We start from the raw sequence: 19,564 nt of genomic DNA on the forward strand, positions 1-19,564 counted from the left end.
GCAAAATACGGACATCAGGACTGATTCTCATAGTAGGACAGAGTCTCAAAAAAAAAAATAAATAAATAAATAAAAAATAAAAGACTAAAGGAAAAGAAAGTCGCAGTCGACATGATCCAATTAGTAAATGCCTAATTGAATTAGTGTCACCTCCATCAGCCAATAGGAGAGTCCCCGGGCTGTGGGCCCGCGAAGCCCCTCCCTGGCCGCACATATATAAAGCAACCAATGACAGCCCGCAAGTTTCCAAGTGGTCAACTTGACCCACGCTTTGGCAGTCGAGAAGGGCAGAAAGGCTAGCGCTGGTGGGTGGATGGGGACAGAGATCTAAATCCTCTTCTTCCTGGGTGTGAGTGCGGAGGAGGACGGGGGTCCAGAGAGGCAAGAAAGACGGGAAGGGAAAAGAGTGCTTTTCGGTCCATTGCCACCTCCTGCCTTGAAACCCAGTGCGCTTTCCTCGCGGAAAGGACGCTGGGTTCAGGGCGCGCCAGTGCGCGCCTTAGCGGCCCGCGTGCGGCCAGGTGGGTAGCCCCAGCACCGGAGGAAGGGGAAGTTACCTTCCCCTCGGAAGAGGGCGCTGGCTCCCCCATCCTGCCTTTATATTAAGGCCGCGGGAGGAGAGGAAGCAGCCAGCTGCCGTCTGCGCTTTGCAAAGCATGCAGTTAGGGGAGCAGCTCTTGGTGAGCTCGGTGAACCTGCCCGGCGCGCACTTCTACCCGCTGGAGAGTGCGCGAGGCGGAGGCAGCGGGAGCGCAGGCCACCTCCCTGGCGCGGCCCCCTCGCCTCAGAGGCTGGACTTAGACAAAACGCCCAAGAAGTTCCCCGGCAGCCTCTCGTGCGAGACTGGGAGCGGGGAAGCCACAGCCGCCAGCGCGGGGGCCCCCGCGGCCATGCTCAGTGACGCCGACGCCGGGGACGCCTTCGCCAGCGCCGCGGCAGTGGCCAAGCCCGGGCCCCCGGACGGCCGCAAGGGCTCCCCCTGCGGGGAGGAGGAGCTGCCCTCAGCCGCCGCCGCGGCCGCCGCCGCTGCCGCCGCGGCCGCAGCCACCGCGCGCTACTCCATGGACAGCCTGAGCTCGGAGCGCTACTACCTCCAGTCCCCCGGGCCTCAGGGCTCCGAGCTGGCCGCGCCCTGCTCGCTCTTTCCCTACCAGGCGACGGCCGGGGCGCCCCACGGATCTGTCTACCCTACTCCCAACGGGGCGCGCTACCCCTACGGCTCCATGCTGCCCCCCGGCGGCTTCCCCGCGACTGTGTGCCCACCTGGGAGGGCACAGTTCGGCCCCGGAGCCGGCGCTAGTAGCGGAGCGGGCGCCGGCGGCGGCGGCGGGGCAGGCGGCCCGGGGGCCTATCAGTACAGCCAGGGGGCTCCGCTCTATGGGCCGTACCCTGGGGCGGCAGCTGCGGGGTCCTGCGGAGGATTGGGGGGACTGGGGGTTCCTGGTTCCGGCTTCCGTGCCCACGTCTACCTGTGCAACCGGCCTCTGTGGCTCAAATTCCACCGCCACCAAACCGAGATGATCATTACGAAACAGGGCAGGTGAGCGCAGCGCGGAGGGGCCCCGAGGTGAATGACAGTTGAATGACTGTGTGGGGAAGGCCGGGGGTGAGGGAGCTGGGCCCGTTCTCTCCACGATTTGCTTGAAAAGTGTTTTTCCGCGCGCATCTCCAATCCGGTGTCCCTCCCGGTCCGCGCACCGGCTTGTGCACGGTCCCGATGTTAGAGCTGTTCCTCCTCCCCTCGGGTCACCCTCACCTGGACTGGCGAGAAGGAGGCGGAAATGGAAATTGGGGCTTGTCCACAAAGCTGGATTTACTAGATCCGCCCGCTCTGCATACCGAGCTGGTCCCTGCATACCGGAGAGGAGCCGCGGGTGGGTTAAGGCGCAAAGGTTGGTTTCCTGAGCGCAATAGATGGGCTCCCGCAGTTTTTGGCGCCTCAGTCTCCACTGGGGGTCTCGGGTAGATGGGCATCGGAGGGTGGGTTGGTCTGGGTAGTTGGTTAGGCAGGCCCTGGAGCCAGACCTGGTGCGGTTCGGGACTTGAGAAAGTTCTGATACCTATCCAGCTGCTAACAGCGGGTACAACTGGGGAAAGAGAAGGGTGGGAGCTGGGAGAGGGGCGCTCAGGGGAACTTTTAGCCTGACAATTTAAGAATTTAAACGCAAACAACTGCACGTTGTTTGTTCTCCGGTACTTAAACGTAGAAAAACGAATGATTTTTAACGTCCTGGAAGAAAAAGGACTTGATTGAGAAGAGGGTGCGGTGGCATTTCAATTTGGGAAATACTGACTTTGGAGCAAATTGTTTCAGAAAAAAAGATGTTCCCGGAGTTGACAACTCAAGTATTTTGCAGAGTAAGGTCATTTTTTGGACTGGTATTCTGTTCTTTCTGTAGGCTTTTCAATGTCCCACTCCGACCTACCGGCCCCAAGGTGCCGGCAAACCTGGTCTGCTGCGGGCCTGCTCTCGGGTATCTGGGTTTAAATCGCTTATCCTGCTTCTGTTCCCCTGCCCAGGCGCATGTTTCCTTTCTTGAGCTTCAACATAAACGGACTCAATCCCACGGCCCACTACAATGTGTTTGTAGAGGTGGTGCTGGCGGACCCCAACCACTGGCGATTCCAGGGGGGCAAGTGGGTGACCTGCGGCAAAGCGGACAATAACATGCAGGGTGAGGAGAGAGGAGGCCCAGGAAGGGAGGGGAGGGTGGTGAACTCTTGATTCTGAAAACTCACATTTAAATCGAGCACTTGCCCCTCATCTGGGGCCTAGAGGTATTAGTATGAGTTCCTTGATGTTGATGGTTGGAATCAGGGAGAGGGGGGGAGAATTGCCAAGTCAGATTTCTTGCCTAGGAATATAAACTTTGGTATTTTAATCATGACCCTACCTCTCCCCGCCCTCCCCCACCTTTCCTACTAAATGCTCCTGGGTGGAAAGGGCTGCTGACACTCCAAACTTCACTTGAGAAAGCCTTCCTCAAGGCTGGGTCTACCCTTGAAAACCCAACCACTTTGCATCCGCTGTTCCCCTTCTGGCTTTAGAAGGCCCCCAAATTGACCTTCAAGAGACATTTCCTGGTGGCTCCTTTTATGTATTTTGAGGTAGCATTAAGATGACTGCCTTGTCCAAGGAAGGCGCCCAAAGTACAGGGGCCCTGGGAGGGCTGTTAGTGCAGTCTAGGTGGAGAGCGAACTCTGGGGAGATTTGTGCCTGAAGACTAACTCTTAAATCTTTGCCCAAAAGTGACAGACATTCATCCCTCCCCTGTGTCCATGTGTAATCAGCCCTATCTGCTTGGGTTTTGTGTTTTGTTTCATTTTCTCTTAGGCAACAAAATGTATGTTCACCCAGAGTCTCCTAATACTGGTTCCCACTGGATGAGACAGGAGATTTCCTTTGGGAAATTAAAACTCACCAATAACAAAGGCGCAAATAACAACAACACCCAGGTAGAGTGACAGAGGATGGGGTGGCTTCCGGCCATAGATCTCTTTTCCTAACAAGTTTCCATACTCTTCACTGTATTTGTGATATCTGCAGTTGTTACCTATTTGCTCACCTAGTTCTAACCTTTTTTTTTTCTTTTGACCTCTCATTGTCGTAGATTTCGGTTAACAGTGAGTTGACTATTAGGAGAAGAAATACTAAAGTCTTTGGGGGACTTAGAAAACACAGAGGAAGGAGTGTTTGTCAAACAAGCACACCCAGCCAGCTAGGTTTTAAGGTTCAAAAGCAACAATGATAAGATCTTAAAAATGGCTCTAGAAAAAGGTAACTGTCAGTGGGAAATAAGCAGGGGTCCCATTCCAAAACAAGTAGTTTGTCAAGATTTACCTCTAAGAGACTTTGTTTGGATTCGGCAGCTCTTTTTCTCTACCATTTCCAGATGATAGTGTTGCAGTCTTTACACAAGTACCAACCGCGACTGCATATTGTTGAGGTGACAGAGGACGGCGTGGAAGACCTGAACGAGCCCTCAAAGACTCAGACCTTTACCTTCTCCGAAACGCAGTTCATTGCAGTGACTGCCTACCAGAACACCGATGTGAGTGTCACACGTGTCCCAAGACTCTACAGCTAGGTCCAGCATGATAAAGCACTCAACGACTGACTCTTTTTCTCCCTTCTCTAGATAACTCAACTAAAGATTGATCATAACCCCTTTGCAAAAGGCTTCAGAGACAACTATGATTCGTAAGTGCAGCTTTTATTCACATTTGCGTGGTCATCTTTGAACAGGACATACCTCACCAGACACTTCCGAGAAAACATTCTAGAACGAGCTTTCACATTTGTTGGGGATTTTCACCTATTTTTATTTTTGCATTTTTTTTTTCCCTTGGCTAATCTTGCTTTAGAATTTTCACAGAAGGGCTTTGTTACTTTCTAAAGCAATGTGAAGGGCTAAAAAATGAGGAGCTATTTTTTTTTTTTTAACATTTGAGGGGAGATTTGAAATTTTCATAATCTGCATTTATATACATTCCTTTTCATTTGATCCAAATTTTGTATCCTCTGAGAAATAGGTATTACTCCCCCTCTTTTATTATTATTATTATTTTTACATAAGAAAAACCTAAAACTAAGAGGATGTAATTTTCACAACATTAAACAGCAAGGCCCCACAAGACCACTTACAAGTGGGATTTCTACCACCACAGCCAGCATTCCTTCCACGACACCGAGAAGGAGAGCTGTTCCGCTGTTCAAGTACTAAGACTTGCGAAGGTGGATTTTTCTATAGCTTAAATACTTAGTGCTTGGGAGGAAACTTTTTCTGTATGAGCCAAGTGTTAGCTGAAATGGGCCAGGGCATCTCCTACCTCTCTCCCTCCACTCCAGCATATCAGCATGCCCAGTAGAACCCACTACGTGAGCCTTTTTGATTTCTGGGAGGTGGTTATTTGGGAACAACATTAGGTTTTTTTTTTTTTTTTTTTAAGTGTTTCTCTTTATATTGTAGCATGTACACCGCTTCAGAAAATGACAGGTTAACTCCATCTCCCACGGATTCTCCTAGATCCCATCAGATTGTCCCTGGAGGTCGGTACGGCGTTCAGTCCTTCTTCCCGGAGCCCTTTGTCAACACTTTACCTCAAGCCCGATATTATAATGGCGAGAGAACCGTGCCACAGACCAACGGCCTCCTTTCACCCCAACAGAGCGAAGAGGTGGCCAACCCTCCCCAGAGGTGGCTTGTCACGCCTGTTCAGCAACCTGGGACCAACAAACTAGACATCGGTTCCTATGAGTCTGAATACACTTCCAGCACCTTGCTCCCATATGGTATTAAATCCTTGCCCCTCCAGACGTCCCACGCCCTGGGCTATTACCCTGACCCAACCTTCCCTGCCATGGCAGGGTGGGGAGGTCGAGGCTCTTACCAGAGGAAGATGGCAGCTGGACTCCCATGGACCTCCAGAACAAGCCCCCCTGTGTTCTCTGAAGATCAACTCTCCAAAGAGAAAGTCAAAGAAGAAATTAGCTCTTCTTGGATAGAGACCCCCCCTTCCATCAAGTCTCTGGATTCCAATGATTCGGGGGTATACACCAGTGCTTGTAAGCGACGGCGGCTGTCTCCTAGCACCTCTAGTAATGAAAATTCTCCCTCCATAAAGTGTGAGGACATTAATGCTGAAGAGTACAGTAAAGACACCTCCAAAGGCATGGGGGGCTATTACGCTTTTTACACAACTCCCTAAAGAGTTATTTTAACTTCGTCAGAATGAGCTAACTTTTTGCAGATGGACTTGGTGGTGTTTTTTGTTGTCTTCTTTGCCTAGGTTTGCCAAAAAGACGTTTGCATTGCACCTCGATGCATCCTGTTTTGTGCAATCCTCTAAAAGAAGGTGCCAAAGCTTTTTGATTGCTGCAGGTAACGGAAACAAGCCTCGCATTTTTTTTTCTTTTTTAAATAAAATTAATGAAGGACTTTAAGCATTTTAAAAGTTGAAGGTTATTCAAGGTTCTGGATTTATTTATTGGAGGCACTAAACATTCAGAGAATCAGGCTTTGAAGATTCCAGTGCTGAGCGCTAGCCAATGAGTTGAAAGCTTTGGTTCTCATTCCTATGTGTAAATCTGTAAGCAAAGAGAATCCCAGAGTGGCCAGGTGTTTTGCCTCTGGAGGAGAAGGGCTGGGCCTTAAGCTTCAACAGGGGACTTTTTGCTGTTACTTTCTGCTAGGGACAAAAGATAGCTAGGCCTGGGAAGTGAGAAAAACCGTATGTGATGGTGCTGGCTTTACCTGACTTTGATTCCTCCTAGGCTTTTGAAGCAAGCCATGTTTGGCCCTAGTTTGGGACTGTTTCACCGGCTAGGCCTCTGCGGCAGGCTGGGGTGGCTGGTAGGACTCAGGAGAGGGCAGGCGAGGGAGTCGCCAAAAAGGAAAAAAAGAGAATTTTAAAGTGTACAGTTTTGTGTGTGCTTAGATACACTGTAGAATACTGTGGGATATATTGTACAAATAGTCTACTTCTGTGTCTGAGATGATGAAAATTGGTGCTTTGGCTTTGTCAAGAATTCGCAGACCTGACAGCAGGGCTGGGGGGTGGGGAATAGGTTCTCTCATCATCCCGGATATTGGGGAATATTCTGTTTACTTCTTAGATAGTTAAGAATGTATTCAGCTACTCTGTACTAACTTGAAACGTGTGTAAGGAAAACTCCTCTATTTCACCCTCCTTCTTTGCCATCCCCACTACCCAGCTCGGTAATGTGAAGAATTGAAAACCTGATGCCACAGCTCCTATAGGCTTTTTAGAGATCTTGGGTTTTTATGTACAGTCTTAGTCATTTTTAATAAATGTGGTTCATTAAGGGAACAGGTATAGCTCTGTCTTCTGTACTTGGAGTTGTAATCTTTGTGTTAAAGATCTTACTTTGCTTCCCTCTCCACCCTTCACCAGCATGAACACCGAGTCACCCTACCTACCCCCACCCCCTTCCCACCCCCACCCTCAGGCTCTAGAATCTGTGAGTGGACGCTGTAGTCTTGAGAGGGTGGGGTTGCTTTTGTTTATCTTCTTTTTTTCTTGAAGATGAATGGGTTTATTTCCTCACCCCACTGCGAAGTCTGGACAATGGGTATTGGGCCGGTGGGGGTGGGGGAGAGGGGAGATTGCAGAGATGCAGAATTGCCTATGCTAGGCTTAAGCCGGCCTGGGAAACCTCAGACCCCAGCCCTTGGATTCCGGGCCCTGCCTCGGCCCGTGACCACTTCGTTCTCTGGGCTTTTTCCTAGGCTATCTGGGGGCCACCCATCCCTGAACCCACGTGGGCTCCCCGGGAACCCCCGCGGCCCTTTGAGCGCCCACGAGTTACTGGTCCCTGCAGTGCGGCGGGAAGCGGGCCGCCCACAACTCAGCCTCAGCTCCAACCTGCGGCTTTTTTCTACACGGAGCTCCCAAGCGCACCGGCCGCCGGCGGGCTGCTCGCCTCGGTAGCTGCTGGCTGGGGCGCGTTGCGGGCAGCCAAAGTCGGCCAGGAACGCTGGGGACGCTGCGGCGGCGGCGGCGGCGCGGGCTAGGGGCGGGCGCGACACTTACAAATGAGGATTCCAAGTCGTCCCGCGCAGCTCCACTCTGCAAACAGCGGCCGGGGAGCGGTTTGCCCTGAGTCTAGCTCCGTTTATTTGACTCTCATTCCCCAGGAGGGCGAAGGCCACCCCATCCCCTGGCTGAGCCCTGGGCCCGCCGAAAAGTTAAACCCAGGAGTGGGGCGGAGGGCCCTTTGTCCCCCTGCCAGACGTCCCGCCAGGCTTATCAGCAGACGGCTTCTGGCCCAGCTTGCAAACCTTTCCAGCCCCTTCCTGACTCTCCCGGGGTAAAGGTCTGGCCGGGAGGGTCATTTTGCTAAACTGCGCGGCGCGGAAATGCAGCTGCTAAGAGGATTAGCTGCTGGGAGGCGAGCAATCAGCCGGGACCTCCTCCTCTTCTGCGCCCAATTAAGGCCGCCTGGAGCCTCTCCCCGGTTTCCCATTCCCTGCACCCCTCCTGGGCCCGAGTTCTTCCCGCGCCGCCCGTGACCTTGGGGGCCCGGACTCTAGCCCCACGTCTATGACGGTGCCTGGCCAAAACGCTTTGCCAAAGTCGCCCGGAATTTTACGACCCTAGAAGCGAAAGCTTGAAATCTGGTTTATGTATATTTATTATGGATGACAGATTCAGACTCTGGAGGGAGGACTAGCAGCCCCCCTAATCTGGTCAGCACCCCCGTCCCCTCGCAGGGACCATAACGTACTGGGGAGCTGCGACGGAATTCCGAAACAGCGCTCTGCCCTCTAGAAAGCCCCAAAATGCTGATCACCGCCGGGATAAAGCAGACTCTGGCCCCAGTCTATTTCGAGTCCTGTATATTTTTGCACCGTACAGTAAAAAGAACCGGTACTTGTGAAAAGTCCCTCACAGTGTTTAATAGAAAACGTAAGTGGCTGAGTGGCCCCAATTAACACCTTGTGATAAGGCATTCCTAAGATGGAGTGTCAGACACCAAATTGTGAAGAGATGTGTCTAATTAATCCTCCTAGGATGACACCGATAAACAAGCCTCTATTTAAATAAAGATCAAGGGCTCGGCGCCCCGTTTGTTTACATTCTCTGCCAGGGTCCCCGCGTTTGCACCCGTTCCCGGCGCAGGGTGGAGACCCCGGCTTGGGGGTCTGCTGCTCCGCCGGGGTTCGCTTCACCTTCATTCCTGCTCCAAACAAAAGCACCCAGTAAAGTGAGTAAACCGCAACGAAAGCCCCGAGGAAAACCAAGTGCAAAAAGGACCCGACTCTGAGCTGGAAATGCTGTTGTTTGCCATTTTCCCCCCTGTCCTTTACATAACCATTTTTTGGTTGTTCGAGTTTTCTTTTTTCTTTTTTTTAAGGCAAACGAAAAACAACAACAACAACAAAACAGTCCCAGCGCAGCCCCTGGAAGTCTTCTCTGTTTTCGGGAAGAACGGGCGGGGCCTTCCTCCGCTCCCCACTGCGCCCCGGCACAAGTTCGCTCCCCTCGGTTCCAGGATTCCTCCTTCCGCGTGCTGAAGCGGCGAATTGCTGGGAGCTGGGGAAGCCGTCCTCGGGGTTGGGGGAGCCGCCCACCGGGAAAGGCAGGAAGATTATGAAAAGAAGTATTTGATGGGGGGAAGCTGCAGAGTAGCGCGCCAAACTGTGAACTAGGGCCGGGGTTTGGAGCCCGCTTGGAGTCCGCAGCAAAGCGTCTCCCAGCTTCGTAATGGAGAATTTCAAGCTCCAAATCAGCTTTTGGTCCTAGCCACCTTCTCCAGACACCTCTGATTAGCTTTAAACCTGGAGGTAAAGGCAGACTCACAGTTTCTCCCTTCCTCTGCAGTCTCTTCCTTCATTCAGATCCAGACAAGAGTGTGTGTGTGTGTGTGTGTGTGTGTGTGTGTGTGTGTGTGTGTGTGTTCGGGGGTGGGAGGGGGTGATGATGCGATTTTTTAAAAAAATTTTCAGGTGTCACGGAAACGCACCGGAGTAAAAACAGTATCGCATGACCCTTGATTTTAATAGAAAGGGAGCCTCCAGTAGGGACAGAAATTAGAACCACTCGTTTTCCACTCGCCTGGATGCTGGCTGCATCCTTCCTTTTTTTCGCGTTAGCGCCGAGATGTCCCCCCGCCCCTCGACGCTGCACGCCGACTCCAAGAGTTTGGCTTTCACCCCGCGGAGATTTCGGCGTCACGAGGAGGCACCTTTTAAAGACAATTTGCAAAACTGTTGGTGAGCGCGACTGAGTCCCCTTCTATGAATTCTCCATCTCCTCCGTCCCCCATCCTTCAGGTTTAGGCTTTCGTGTGGACTCGAACCCGCGCAATCTGCCCACCCGCGCCTATCCTGGTCTGGCTAAGAGGACGAGGCCTGGGTTCAGCGCACACTCTTGGGGTTCTCGCCCGCCTGAACCTGAATACCGCCTGAAGTTACGGACTTTTTTTTTTTTTTTTTTAACATGATGGGGACGCTGACCTTTGAGGGCCACCAAATTTCCCCTTGTTACGGCTTAAAGGAAAAGTAAACTTTCTCTCCTGGAGGTCCATTTGCCCTTTTTCCCTTCGGCCCTAGGAATCCTTTGCGCTTCGCAGAAGAAGAGCGTCGAGTTCCCCAGGGGAAGGATTCACCTGCGCCACATACTGGGCAGGCCCCCAGCGATGGCCCCCAAAGTGCCGGGGATTCTGAAGGATCCCTGACCAACCCCGAAGCGCGAGTTACTGCTTATTCTATGCAGCAGGGCGTGCACCTTCCACTCCCCACCTCCGGGGAAAGCCCTGAACTTGCTTCTATAAGCCTGTGGAGGCGGCAGGACTCGCACACCAACTTCTGTAACTTTGGCCTCGGCTCGGCTTTCCACGCACTGTCGGAGCGCCTTGCCCTTGGCCTTCGGATCTCAGGGCAGTTTGAGCGCAGTTGCGGGCGCTGCTCTCCCCTGGGCGGCGAGCAGCCTTCGCCATCTGGTGGCCACAGCGAGTATCTGCCCAGCCGCACAGGACTTCCACTCCCCAAGTGGCCGTTTTGCCCGGTCCTCGAGCACTGGGTAAACAATTCTTTTCTTTATCCCACTCCTGTACTTCCCTTCTAAAGCTTGTAGGTGTGGGGGGGGGAGCTCAGAATGTGGAATTTCTAAGACTCCACGTTCTAGTTCTGGACCGTGGCTTCAAGGCAGCAGTTGCCCTGGGCTTCCTTGAGGTTCATTCATTTCTGAGAAGTGGGGATTTGAACAACACCGACCACGCCCAGTAGTAACCTGGAGGAAGAAATGAGATTGTAAATGAATTGCTTTGTAAGCTATTGCGTAGCTCCAAGTGTTGGTATGAATTATTAATTACTGATCTTATACATGATATGTGATGGCGAACTCAAATGCTTTGGCAAATGAAAGATTCTTTATTAATACAAAAAATTACTGAAATTTTCAAACATATACCAAAGTAAAGAGCAATGGACCCTCATTTATCTGTCTTCCAGCTACAACAACCATCAACTAATGACTGCTCTTGTTTCCTCCTATAATCCCCACCTCATTCACAAATCCCAGAGACCCTGACATCTAACCCACAATTATTTCCATACTTGGTTCTAAACATAAAGATTCTTCCAAAACACACACACACACACACACACACACACACACACACACACACACAGATTTATAATTAATCACACCTACAGAATTAACAATAATTTCTTAATATCATGAAATATCTAAGCATGTTTCCCTTATTATCTCAAAGTTTTTGCTGTTATTCTTCTGTCTTGTTCATTTTCAACAGTTGGCTTGTCTGAGTCAGGATCCAAACAAGTCCCACACATATGGTTGATGTGTACTTAATTCTCTCAGTCAGGGCACCTTCTCCTTGTTCTCCTCTCTTATTTTTCTATTCAATATATTGCAGAAGTCTGAGCGTTCATTCTGTCTCATTGTCCAGGTTCTGGACTTTGCTGATTCCATCCCCCTAGTGACAACAGGATCTCCTGGCCCTTGTATTTCCAGTTATTTGGTAATTACAAATGAAGACTTGATCTGATTCAAGCTCTACTTTATGGCAATAATACTTCACAGGTAGTAGTTCATCAGGAGTCTGGTGATGTCTGGCTTATCTCTCCTTGGGGCATGCAGTTGTCCACCAATGATTGTCCACTAGATCCATTATTTCACTAAGGCTTTCACAAAGGAAGTAAATTTCAGTACATCTATTATTACCAATTCCATATACAAGAGAAAGTTGAATCAATGACAGTTTTTGTAACATATATTTTTGGGATACAATGGACATATAATACTGTGTAAGTTTAGGTGCTACAACCTGATGATTTAAGACATGTATATGTTGTGAAAAGATTACCACACTAAGTTAAGACTTCCATCACATCACGTAATAACCACTTGTTTTGTGTGTGCTGAGGACATTTAAGGTCTACTCTCTCAGCAACTTTCAAGTATCTAATATAGTATCGTTAACTATGGTCACCATTTTTCCATACATTAGATCCTCAGAACTCACTTATAACTAGACCCTTTATAATCTTCCACCCTTTGGTCAATATCTCCCCATTTTCCTTAGGCCCCTGCCACCAGCGCCTGGCACACATCATTTTATATATTCTCTATTTCTATGAGTTTGGCTTGTTTACATCTCACATGTAAGTGAAATCATACAGTGTTGGTCTTTGATTTATTTCACTTAAGGTAACACCCTCTAGGTTGACTCATGTTGTCACAGAAGACAGGAATATATATGCCAGTTTTTATTAGCCATTCATCTATCAGTTACACTTAGGTTATTTCCATGTTTGAGCTACCGCGAATGATACTGCAATGAACGTGAGGTTACAAGGATCTCTTCAGGCTAGTGATTCTCAATGACACTTTGAATGTAATAAATGGAGTAAACCAAAAAGCCAAGGTCTCTGGCCTTTATGTATCATCACAAGAAAAGAGCTATGGCCCTTGGGGAACACGGGACATAGAAAATTGAATGAGAAAATGGACAAAGTTCATGAATTGGTAAGATTTAGCAGATGATAAACATTTATTGAAAGAGTTTGCTGCACACAAATTGCTAAGGAATCACATGAAACCAGTGCATAACAAAGTGATAAAATATGCTTCTATTCGCTTTTGGGCTCCCAGGGCAAATTATCCGTCTCCTAATCCCCTTAAAGGTATATTTCAAGAATTGACAAGATGAAGCCTCATAAGCAGATCATAAGTGATGAAAAGGACTATCAGATAACATGATGGTTGTTCTAGGGAGGTGATGATTTCGTACACGCCAAGTAAAGAGAAGTGGTTTCTACCACTTAGTTTGGAGTGAGAGGAAGGTTTGAGGAGGAGATCTAAGGAAGGGAAGAGTCGGGGAGAGTCCGTGGGACTGCCAGGGTACTAGCCACAATTCACCGTCCCAAACTTCTGAAACTGAGATGGAATTGGTGACTGAGAATATCATGGTGATTCTAAAAAGATCAAAGGTAGATGTTAATGTGTAGATGCTGTGGCCAGGGTCCTACCCCCTTCCCCATCACAGACACAGAATTGGAGCCTATTCCACAGGCCACCAGGAAAACTATATCACTCTGTCTGTGATTGTCCCCATTTCTTTTGTAATGTACAGTTTTAATGTCCTGAGAACCTGGCTTTCTGTTAAGTAGGACTTCTTCCTAAGTCCCCAAACCAGTCAGCATTCCCGGAGTCACTGAACCAGAGAGCTGGGAGGCACCTCAGACATGGCTCTGGTACCATCCATCCCATCACACAGAAGCAGAGCTGAGAGCCACAATGCTCCCAGGCAGGCCATGGCCCCTGAGGACTGCTTGAGCTCTGCAACATACCATGAGTTGGACCTTATGTTTTAAACAAAACATTTCAGAGGCCTGTAAAATAATCATGAAAACATTATATTCTAAAGCATAATTTTTATTAGTGTATTGTTGCTTTTCAGGGAATGAACAAGATTCTGAGATCAAAATGGATCAATAATTAATAATGAATCTTTCTGCTGCTTTATTTTTTCTAAGAAGCACCTGGGTGGTACAGTCGGTTTAGCATCAACTCTTGGCTGGCTCAGGTCATGGTCTCAGGGTCATGGGATCAAGCCATGCTCAGTGTGGAATCTGCTTGAGATTGTCTCTCTTCCTCCCCAACTTCCCCCTCCTGCCCGCGCTGTCTCTCTCTCTCTAAAACAAACAAATAAATCTTTAAAAAAATACAACCTGAGCCTGTCATGAAGTGATGTCTATTTTTTCTAGCACTTTGACCAATACTCTGCTCCGGGGTAGGGAATCCACAGAACATATGTCTTGTGTCCTACATATTTGCTGGTATTCTTAACCTTGGCAGGCAGTTATCCTTACTTTATAAATCTAAAATCCAAGAACATTCTTTAACATTTGACTTCTTCCAGGATTCCAGCTTTTTCTTGTGTAAAAAAAAAAAAAAAAGAAAGAAAGAAAAAAGTGATTGTTGATCTAATGAATCAACTGATTGCATTCATCACTAAATATTTAGTGGGCAGTAGACAGAGACCACATAGCTGCTTTGGAAAAGCACAGAGAAAATGAATTGAAGTAGTGTACAAAAATGCATATGCATGCTTGTATGTGGGAGTGTGTATTTGTGCTCCAGAGCAAAATATCATTAAGCTATGACTACAGAATATAGAATATGATTAGAATAGAATGATATGGTGATATCTAATATTTCCTTTAGGGACTTTCCTGCCCAGAGCTGTCAAAACAGATTGTGTAAGTAGACTAGACTGAGGGAGATGATCCTCATCATACTGATGAAACTCTCTTCTGAAAGAACAGACACAGAAGAGAGTTTCTAGGAATACAATTAAATCTTAATCTGGAGGTGGATACCATAAATAACTCCTTTCCGCTACTCTGTCCCTTTCACCAAAAAGAATTTAGCTTGGCACTGAGGACAAAATGTTCCTGTAGAAATCTTTATAGTCAGGGCAATAATACCCACTAAATATCCCACTGGTTTCTCTATGTTTCCTAGCCCCCTTGTACTTAGGTAGGGTCACTGGAACACAGAGAGAACAGTGTGTGTAAGGCCATTTGCCAAAAGCTGCAGCCTTTGAAAGAAGGACTTGGGGGCACCTGGGTGGCTCAGTGGGTTGAGCCTCTGCCTTTGGCTCAGGTCATGGTCTCAGGGTCCTGGGATCAAGCCCTGCACTGGGCTCTCTGCTCAGCAGGGAGCCTGCTTCCCCCCAACCCCCTGCCTGCCTCTCTGCTTACTTGTGATCTCTCTCTGTCAAATAAATGAATAAAATGTTTTTAAAGAAAGAAAGAAAGACGGACTTGGTCAACCTGTAGTAAGCTAGCAAAGAGGAAGCCAGACTCTCATCCTGCCTCCTCCCACCCTATCCCCTGCCAGTGTTTCTGATAGGCTGACACCACTGACACCACTGAGAAGAGAGTCAGGACGTCTTCTGATCAAGTCATAAAGGTCAGGCTCCTGGACACAGGAAGGGATGAAAAAGAATGGAGAGTGAACCTGGGGCAATGAAAAAGAAGTGCAGCCGAGGTCTTACCCTCACCAACTCATCCCCAATGCCTCAATTGCTAAAAGTTAGACTTCCAACAAGTTGACTTGATATTGTTCAAGAGAAGATGTTTCAAGGATAGCTGGAAATCTGGATTCTTATGTGAAAATTCCATTATTTTTGAGAATTGACAACTTATTTGAAAACACCAAACACTCTTGAGAAAGATTCAGCTATAGAACAGCTAGCAAGATTTAATTCTAACTGAATCTCAAAAATGTCAAAAGCGGGGCTTCTGCTTCAAAACAAAATGGAGTAACAGAGATATGATTTATCTTTATGCCTGGGAAAAACTTTTGTCAACTAAAACCAGACAAAATATAAGGAAAAAATGGCTTCCAAGACATTGAACAACAAGCAATGTAGAATAAGCATTTGGTAAAGAAGAGAAACAAATGAGGAGACCCCTAAGATTGCTCAACTTACCGCCTGGAGAGCTTCCAGACGGCAGCTCAGGATTGGTTTTGGGATTCAGACGAAGCCCAGCAGTCTTCTGGAGCTAAGGAAATAGAGTTGTAAGGCTGAGAGACCAAGATGACTAGAGTTCTCAGGGCAGAGCTCCAGAGAGGAGGATGCTACACAGAGAAACCCCCAAGAACTGACGAGGGTCCCCCTGAACTCTCAAACTACTGATCAGAACATGCATGTGAAGAAACTACCTGAAGCCCAGGGGAAAATCATGCAGGAGTATTAGGCAGGGTTTCTCAACCTCAACACTATTTTGGGACAGATATGTCTTTCTTTAGAGGCTGTGTTATAGGATATTTAAAGACATCCTGGCTTTTCCCAACTAGATGTCAGCAGCAACAAACCCATTTCTGAGTTGTGAAAACCAAAACTGTCTCCAGACATTGCCAAATATCCTTTGTGGAGAAGAATTGCCCCCAGCGGAGAACTACAGGCCCCCACCACTCCCTCTGACTAGAGTGGTTCCTGTTCTCACTGGCTGGAGTATAAAACTTCATGATTCATGAGGTATTGGGAAGAGTACTCAAAAGGGTCCAGTCTCAGTAGTGGGCTAAACTAGCCCTAGACTAAATGCTGATTCAGTCTTATCTAATACAACCAAAAAGTAAAAGTTGGAACTTAACTACCTCCCAGAAGAAAGCTCAACTATATTTATAATACTAAAAAATAACAACCAACACGTAACAAGAAAAAAAAATTCGTGGCATTCCATCAAAAATACCAGACATACAAAGAAGCAGAAAAATATGATCCAGATGAAGGAGAAAATATATATATATATCAAAACCAACACAAAATTACAGAGATGATAGAATTACTAAATAAGAATAGTAGTTATTAGAATTATATTCCATATGTTCAAGAAGCTAAAAAAGGGGCACCTGGGTGGCTCAATGGGTTAAAGTCTCTGCCTTCAGCTCAGGTCATGATCCCAGGTTCCTGGGATGGAGCCCCACTTCGGGCTCTCTGCTCAGCAGGGAGCCTGCTTCCTCCTCTCTCTCTGCCTGCCTCTCTGCCTACTTGTGATTTCTGTCTGTCAAATATATAAATAAATTAAAAAAAACAAGAAGCTAAAAAAGAATGAATCATTGAACACTATCTCAGAAACTAATGATATACTATATGTTGGCTAATTGAACATAATAATAATAATAACAAAAGGGTCTGGTATTCAGAATATACAAAGAAAACTTATAACTCAATAAAAAATATAAATAACTCAATTTTAAAATGGTCAAAGTTTTGAAAAAACATTTTAAAAAAAGAAAATAAAAAAAGGAAAGACTGAGCATGACAGGCAAAGACAAAGATAATACAAAAAAGAGCCAAATTGTACTTTTAGAGGTGAAAACTATAATGTTTGAAATGAAAAATAGACTGGAGGAGATTAGTGGCATTGCAGAAGAAAAGATTAGCAAACTTGAAAGCATAGCAATAGAAACTACAAATGAAACATAGGAAGAAAAAAAGATTAAACTGCTGCAACCACTATGGAAAACAATTTGGAGGTTTCTCAAAAAATTAAAAATAGAACTACCCCGTGTGCCTGCATGGTTCAGTCATTTAAGTGTCAGACTCTTGATTTTGGCTGAGATCATGATCTGATGGTCGTGATACCGAGCCCCATGTCAGGCTTTGCACACAGTGTGGAGAGAATCTGTTTCAGATTCTTTCTCTCTCTCTGCCTGTGTCCCTCCCCGACTCATGCTCACACACCCTCTCTCTCTCTCAAAATGAATAAAATCTTTTTTTAAAAAATAGAACTACTGTATGACCCAGCAGTCCCTCCTTGGGGTATAGATCTGAAAATAAGATACTAAAGGACTATACACACCCTCATGTTCATCGCAGCATTATTCACAATAGCCAAGATAGGGAAACAACCTAAGTGTTGTTAGAAAGATGAATAAATGAGATATCTCTCTCTCTCTCTCTCTCTCACACACACACGCACACACACACAGGAATATTATTCTGCTGTGAGAAAGAAGGAAATCCTGCCATCTGTGATAACATGCATGGACCTGTAAGGCATTATGCTAAATGAAATAAGCCGGACAGAGAAAGACAATTATTCCATGATATCACTTACATGTGGAATCTAAAAAAGAAAGAAGGAAGGAAGGAAGGAAGAAGGAAAAGAAAAGAAAGAAAAAAAGGAAAGAAAAGAAAAGAAGAAAGGAAAGAAAGTGTCAGTATCATAGAATCAGAGAATAGAGAGGGGTTGCCAGAGGCTGGCACTTAAGGGAAATAGAAAAAGGTTTATAAAAGGATACAAACTTTCAGCTGTAATATGAATAAGTTCTGAGCATCAAATGTAAAACACAGTGACTAAAGTTGATAACAATGTAATGAATAAAATTTGCTGAGAGAGTAGAACTAAATGTTCTCACACATACACAAAAATAAATATGTGAGGTGATGGATATGTTAACTGACTCAATGGTGGAGGCTCTTTCACAATGTGTATGCACATCAAATCACCACAACGTATACTTTAAATGTCTTACAACTTTTTATGTCAATTATACCTCAATAAAACCGAAATTTTAAAAATACCCAAAAGGGGGGGAGTAGAGCTTCAGTGAGCTGTGGAAAATTTTTAAACAACCTTATTTACAAGTATTTTACCAAAGAGAATGGCACAGAAAACATATTTAAGAAATAATCATCAAAATTTTTCAAATTTGGGACACCTGGATGACTCAGTCAGTTGAGAGTCTGCCTACAGCTTGGGTCACAATCCTGGGATGCTGGGATCAAGTCTCCCATTGGGCTCCCTGCTCAGCAGGGAGCCTGCTTCTCCTTCTGCCTGCAGGTTCCCTGGTTGTACTCTCTCTCTGTCAAATAAATAAATCATTAAATTTTTTTTAATTCAATGAAAATTATAACTTCATCAATCCAAATAATGCAAGCGCGATCAAACTAATCCACAGGAAACATGAAGAAAACAACAAAAGGCTCATGTTTATCAAATTCCTTAAAACTGGTGATAACAAGAAAATGCAAAAGTCACCTGGGGGGAACATGATGCACTATGTGCAAAGGAAAAAAAATGAGAATCACAGGAGAAAATAAGTATACTAGATGACAGTGAAATATCTTTAGAGTACAGAAAGAATAAAACCATCAACTTAGAATTCTATACCCCGTGAAAATATCTTTCGAAAACAAAGGTGGCATGAAAACTTCTTCAGACACATGAAAACTGAGAGAATTCATCACTAGAAGACTGCACTATAAGAAATGTTGAAAGACACACTTTGAGGGGCTGGGTGGCTGAGTCAGTTAAGCATCTGCCTTCTGCTTGGGTCATGATCTCAGGGACCTGGGTTTAAGCCCATGTTGGGCTCTCTGCTCAGTGGGAAACCTGATTCTCCCTCTCCCTCTGCCTGCTGTTCTGCTTGCTTGTGCTCTCTCTCTCTCTCTCTCTGTGTCAAATAAGTAAATAAACAAATAATATTGAAAGAAAGAAAGAGAGAGAGAAAGACAGAAAGAAAGAAAGAAATGCTTCATGTAGAAGGAAAATGGTATCAGATGGAAATCTGGGATCTACATAAAGGAATTAAGAGCCTTGGGAATGGAACTACCTGGGTAAATATAAAAGACCTGTTTTCTTATTTTCAAAGTCTCTATAAAAGAAAATCAACTGTTTAAAATTATAATAAGGGATGCCTGTGTGGCTCAGTCCGTTAAATGGCTGCCTTGAGCTCAGGTCATGATCTCAGGTTCCTGAGTTCGAGTCTCACATTCAGCTCCTTCTCAGTGGGGAGCCTGCTTCTCCCTCCACCTGCTGCTCTCCCTGCTTGTGCTCTCTCTCTGACAAATAAATAAAATATTTTTTAAAAAATAAAGCGAAAATAAGATATTGCTGTATTTACAACATATATGAAAGTAAAATATATGATTATAACACAAGGGCTGGGAGGAGAGAAATGAAAGTATATTATTGTGAGTTCTTATTCTGTAGAAGTGATATAGTAACCCTTGAAGGTAAACTGTGATACATTAAAGATGTTTATGAAAAATCCT

The 19,564-nt window shown here is 46.4% G+C and overlaps 1 protein-coding gene across 2 annotated transcripts; it reads left to right on the top strand.

The window, feature by feature from the left end:
- Positions 1-263: 263 nt before the first annotated feature.
- On the top strand, positions 264-6,831 carry EOMES (eomesodermin). 2 transcript variants are annotated; one of them, XM_059162426.1, is made up of 6 exons: positions 264-1,540; positions 2,521-2,675; positions 3,335-3,456; positions 3,894-4,052; positions 4,140-4,201; positions 4,971-6,831. In XM_059162426.1, exons 1-6 carry the CDS (start codon positions 657-659, stop codon positions 5,707-5,709), a joined length of 2,121 nt encoding a protein of 706 aa, XP_059018409.1. In that variant the 5' UTR covers positions 264-656; the 3' UTR covers positions 5,710-6,831. The 2 variants fall into 2 exon arrangements, with proteins under 2 accessions (XP_059018409.1, XP_059018410.1); XM_059162427.1 differs by having other exon boundaries at positions 5,028-6,831.
- Positions 6,832-19,564: the final 12,733 nt, after the last annotated feature.

The sequence above is a fragment of the Mustela lutreola genome, chromosome 2, assembly GCF_030435805.1.
Source record: "Mustela lutreola isolate mMusLut2 chromosome 2, mMusLut2.pri, whole genome shotgun sequence".
In the NCBI taxonomy this organism is placed as follows: domain Eukaryota; kingdom Metazoa; phylum Chordata; class Mammalia; order Carnivora; family Mustelidae; genus Mustela; species Mustela lutreola.

What these genes read in the sequence shown, in the direction of transcription:
- EOMES (XM_059162426.1), top strand. Translation starts at nt 657, where the DNA reads ATGCAGTTAGGGGAGCAGCTCTTGGTGAGCTCGGTGAACCTGCCCGGC. An exon ending in CAAATAACAACAACACCCAG is followed by an intron (nt 3,457 to 3,893) that starts GTAGAGTGACAG and finishes TACCATTTCCAG; the next exon opens with ATGATAGTGTTGCAGTCTTT. An exon ending in CTGCCTACCAGAACACCGAT is followed by an intron (nt 4,053 to 4,139) that starts GTGAGTGTCACA and finishes TCCCTTCTCTAG; the next exon opens with ATAACTCAACTAAAGATTGA.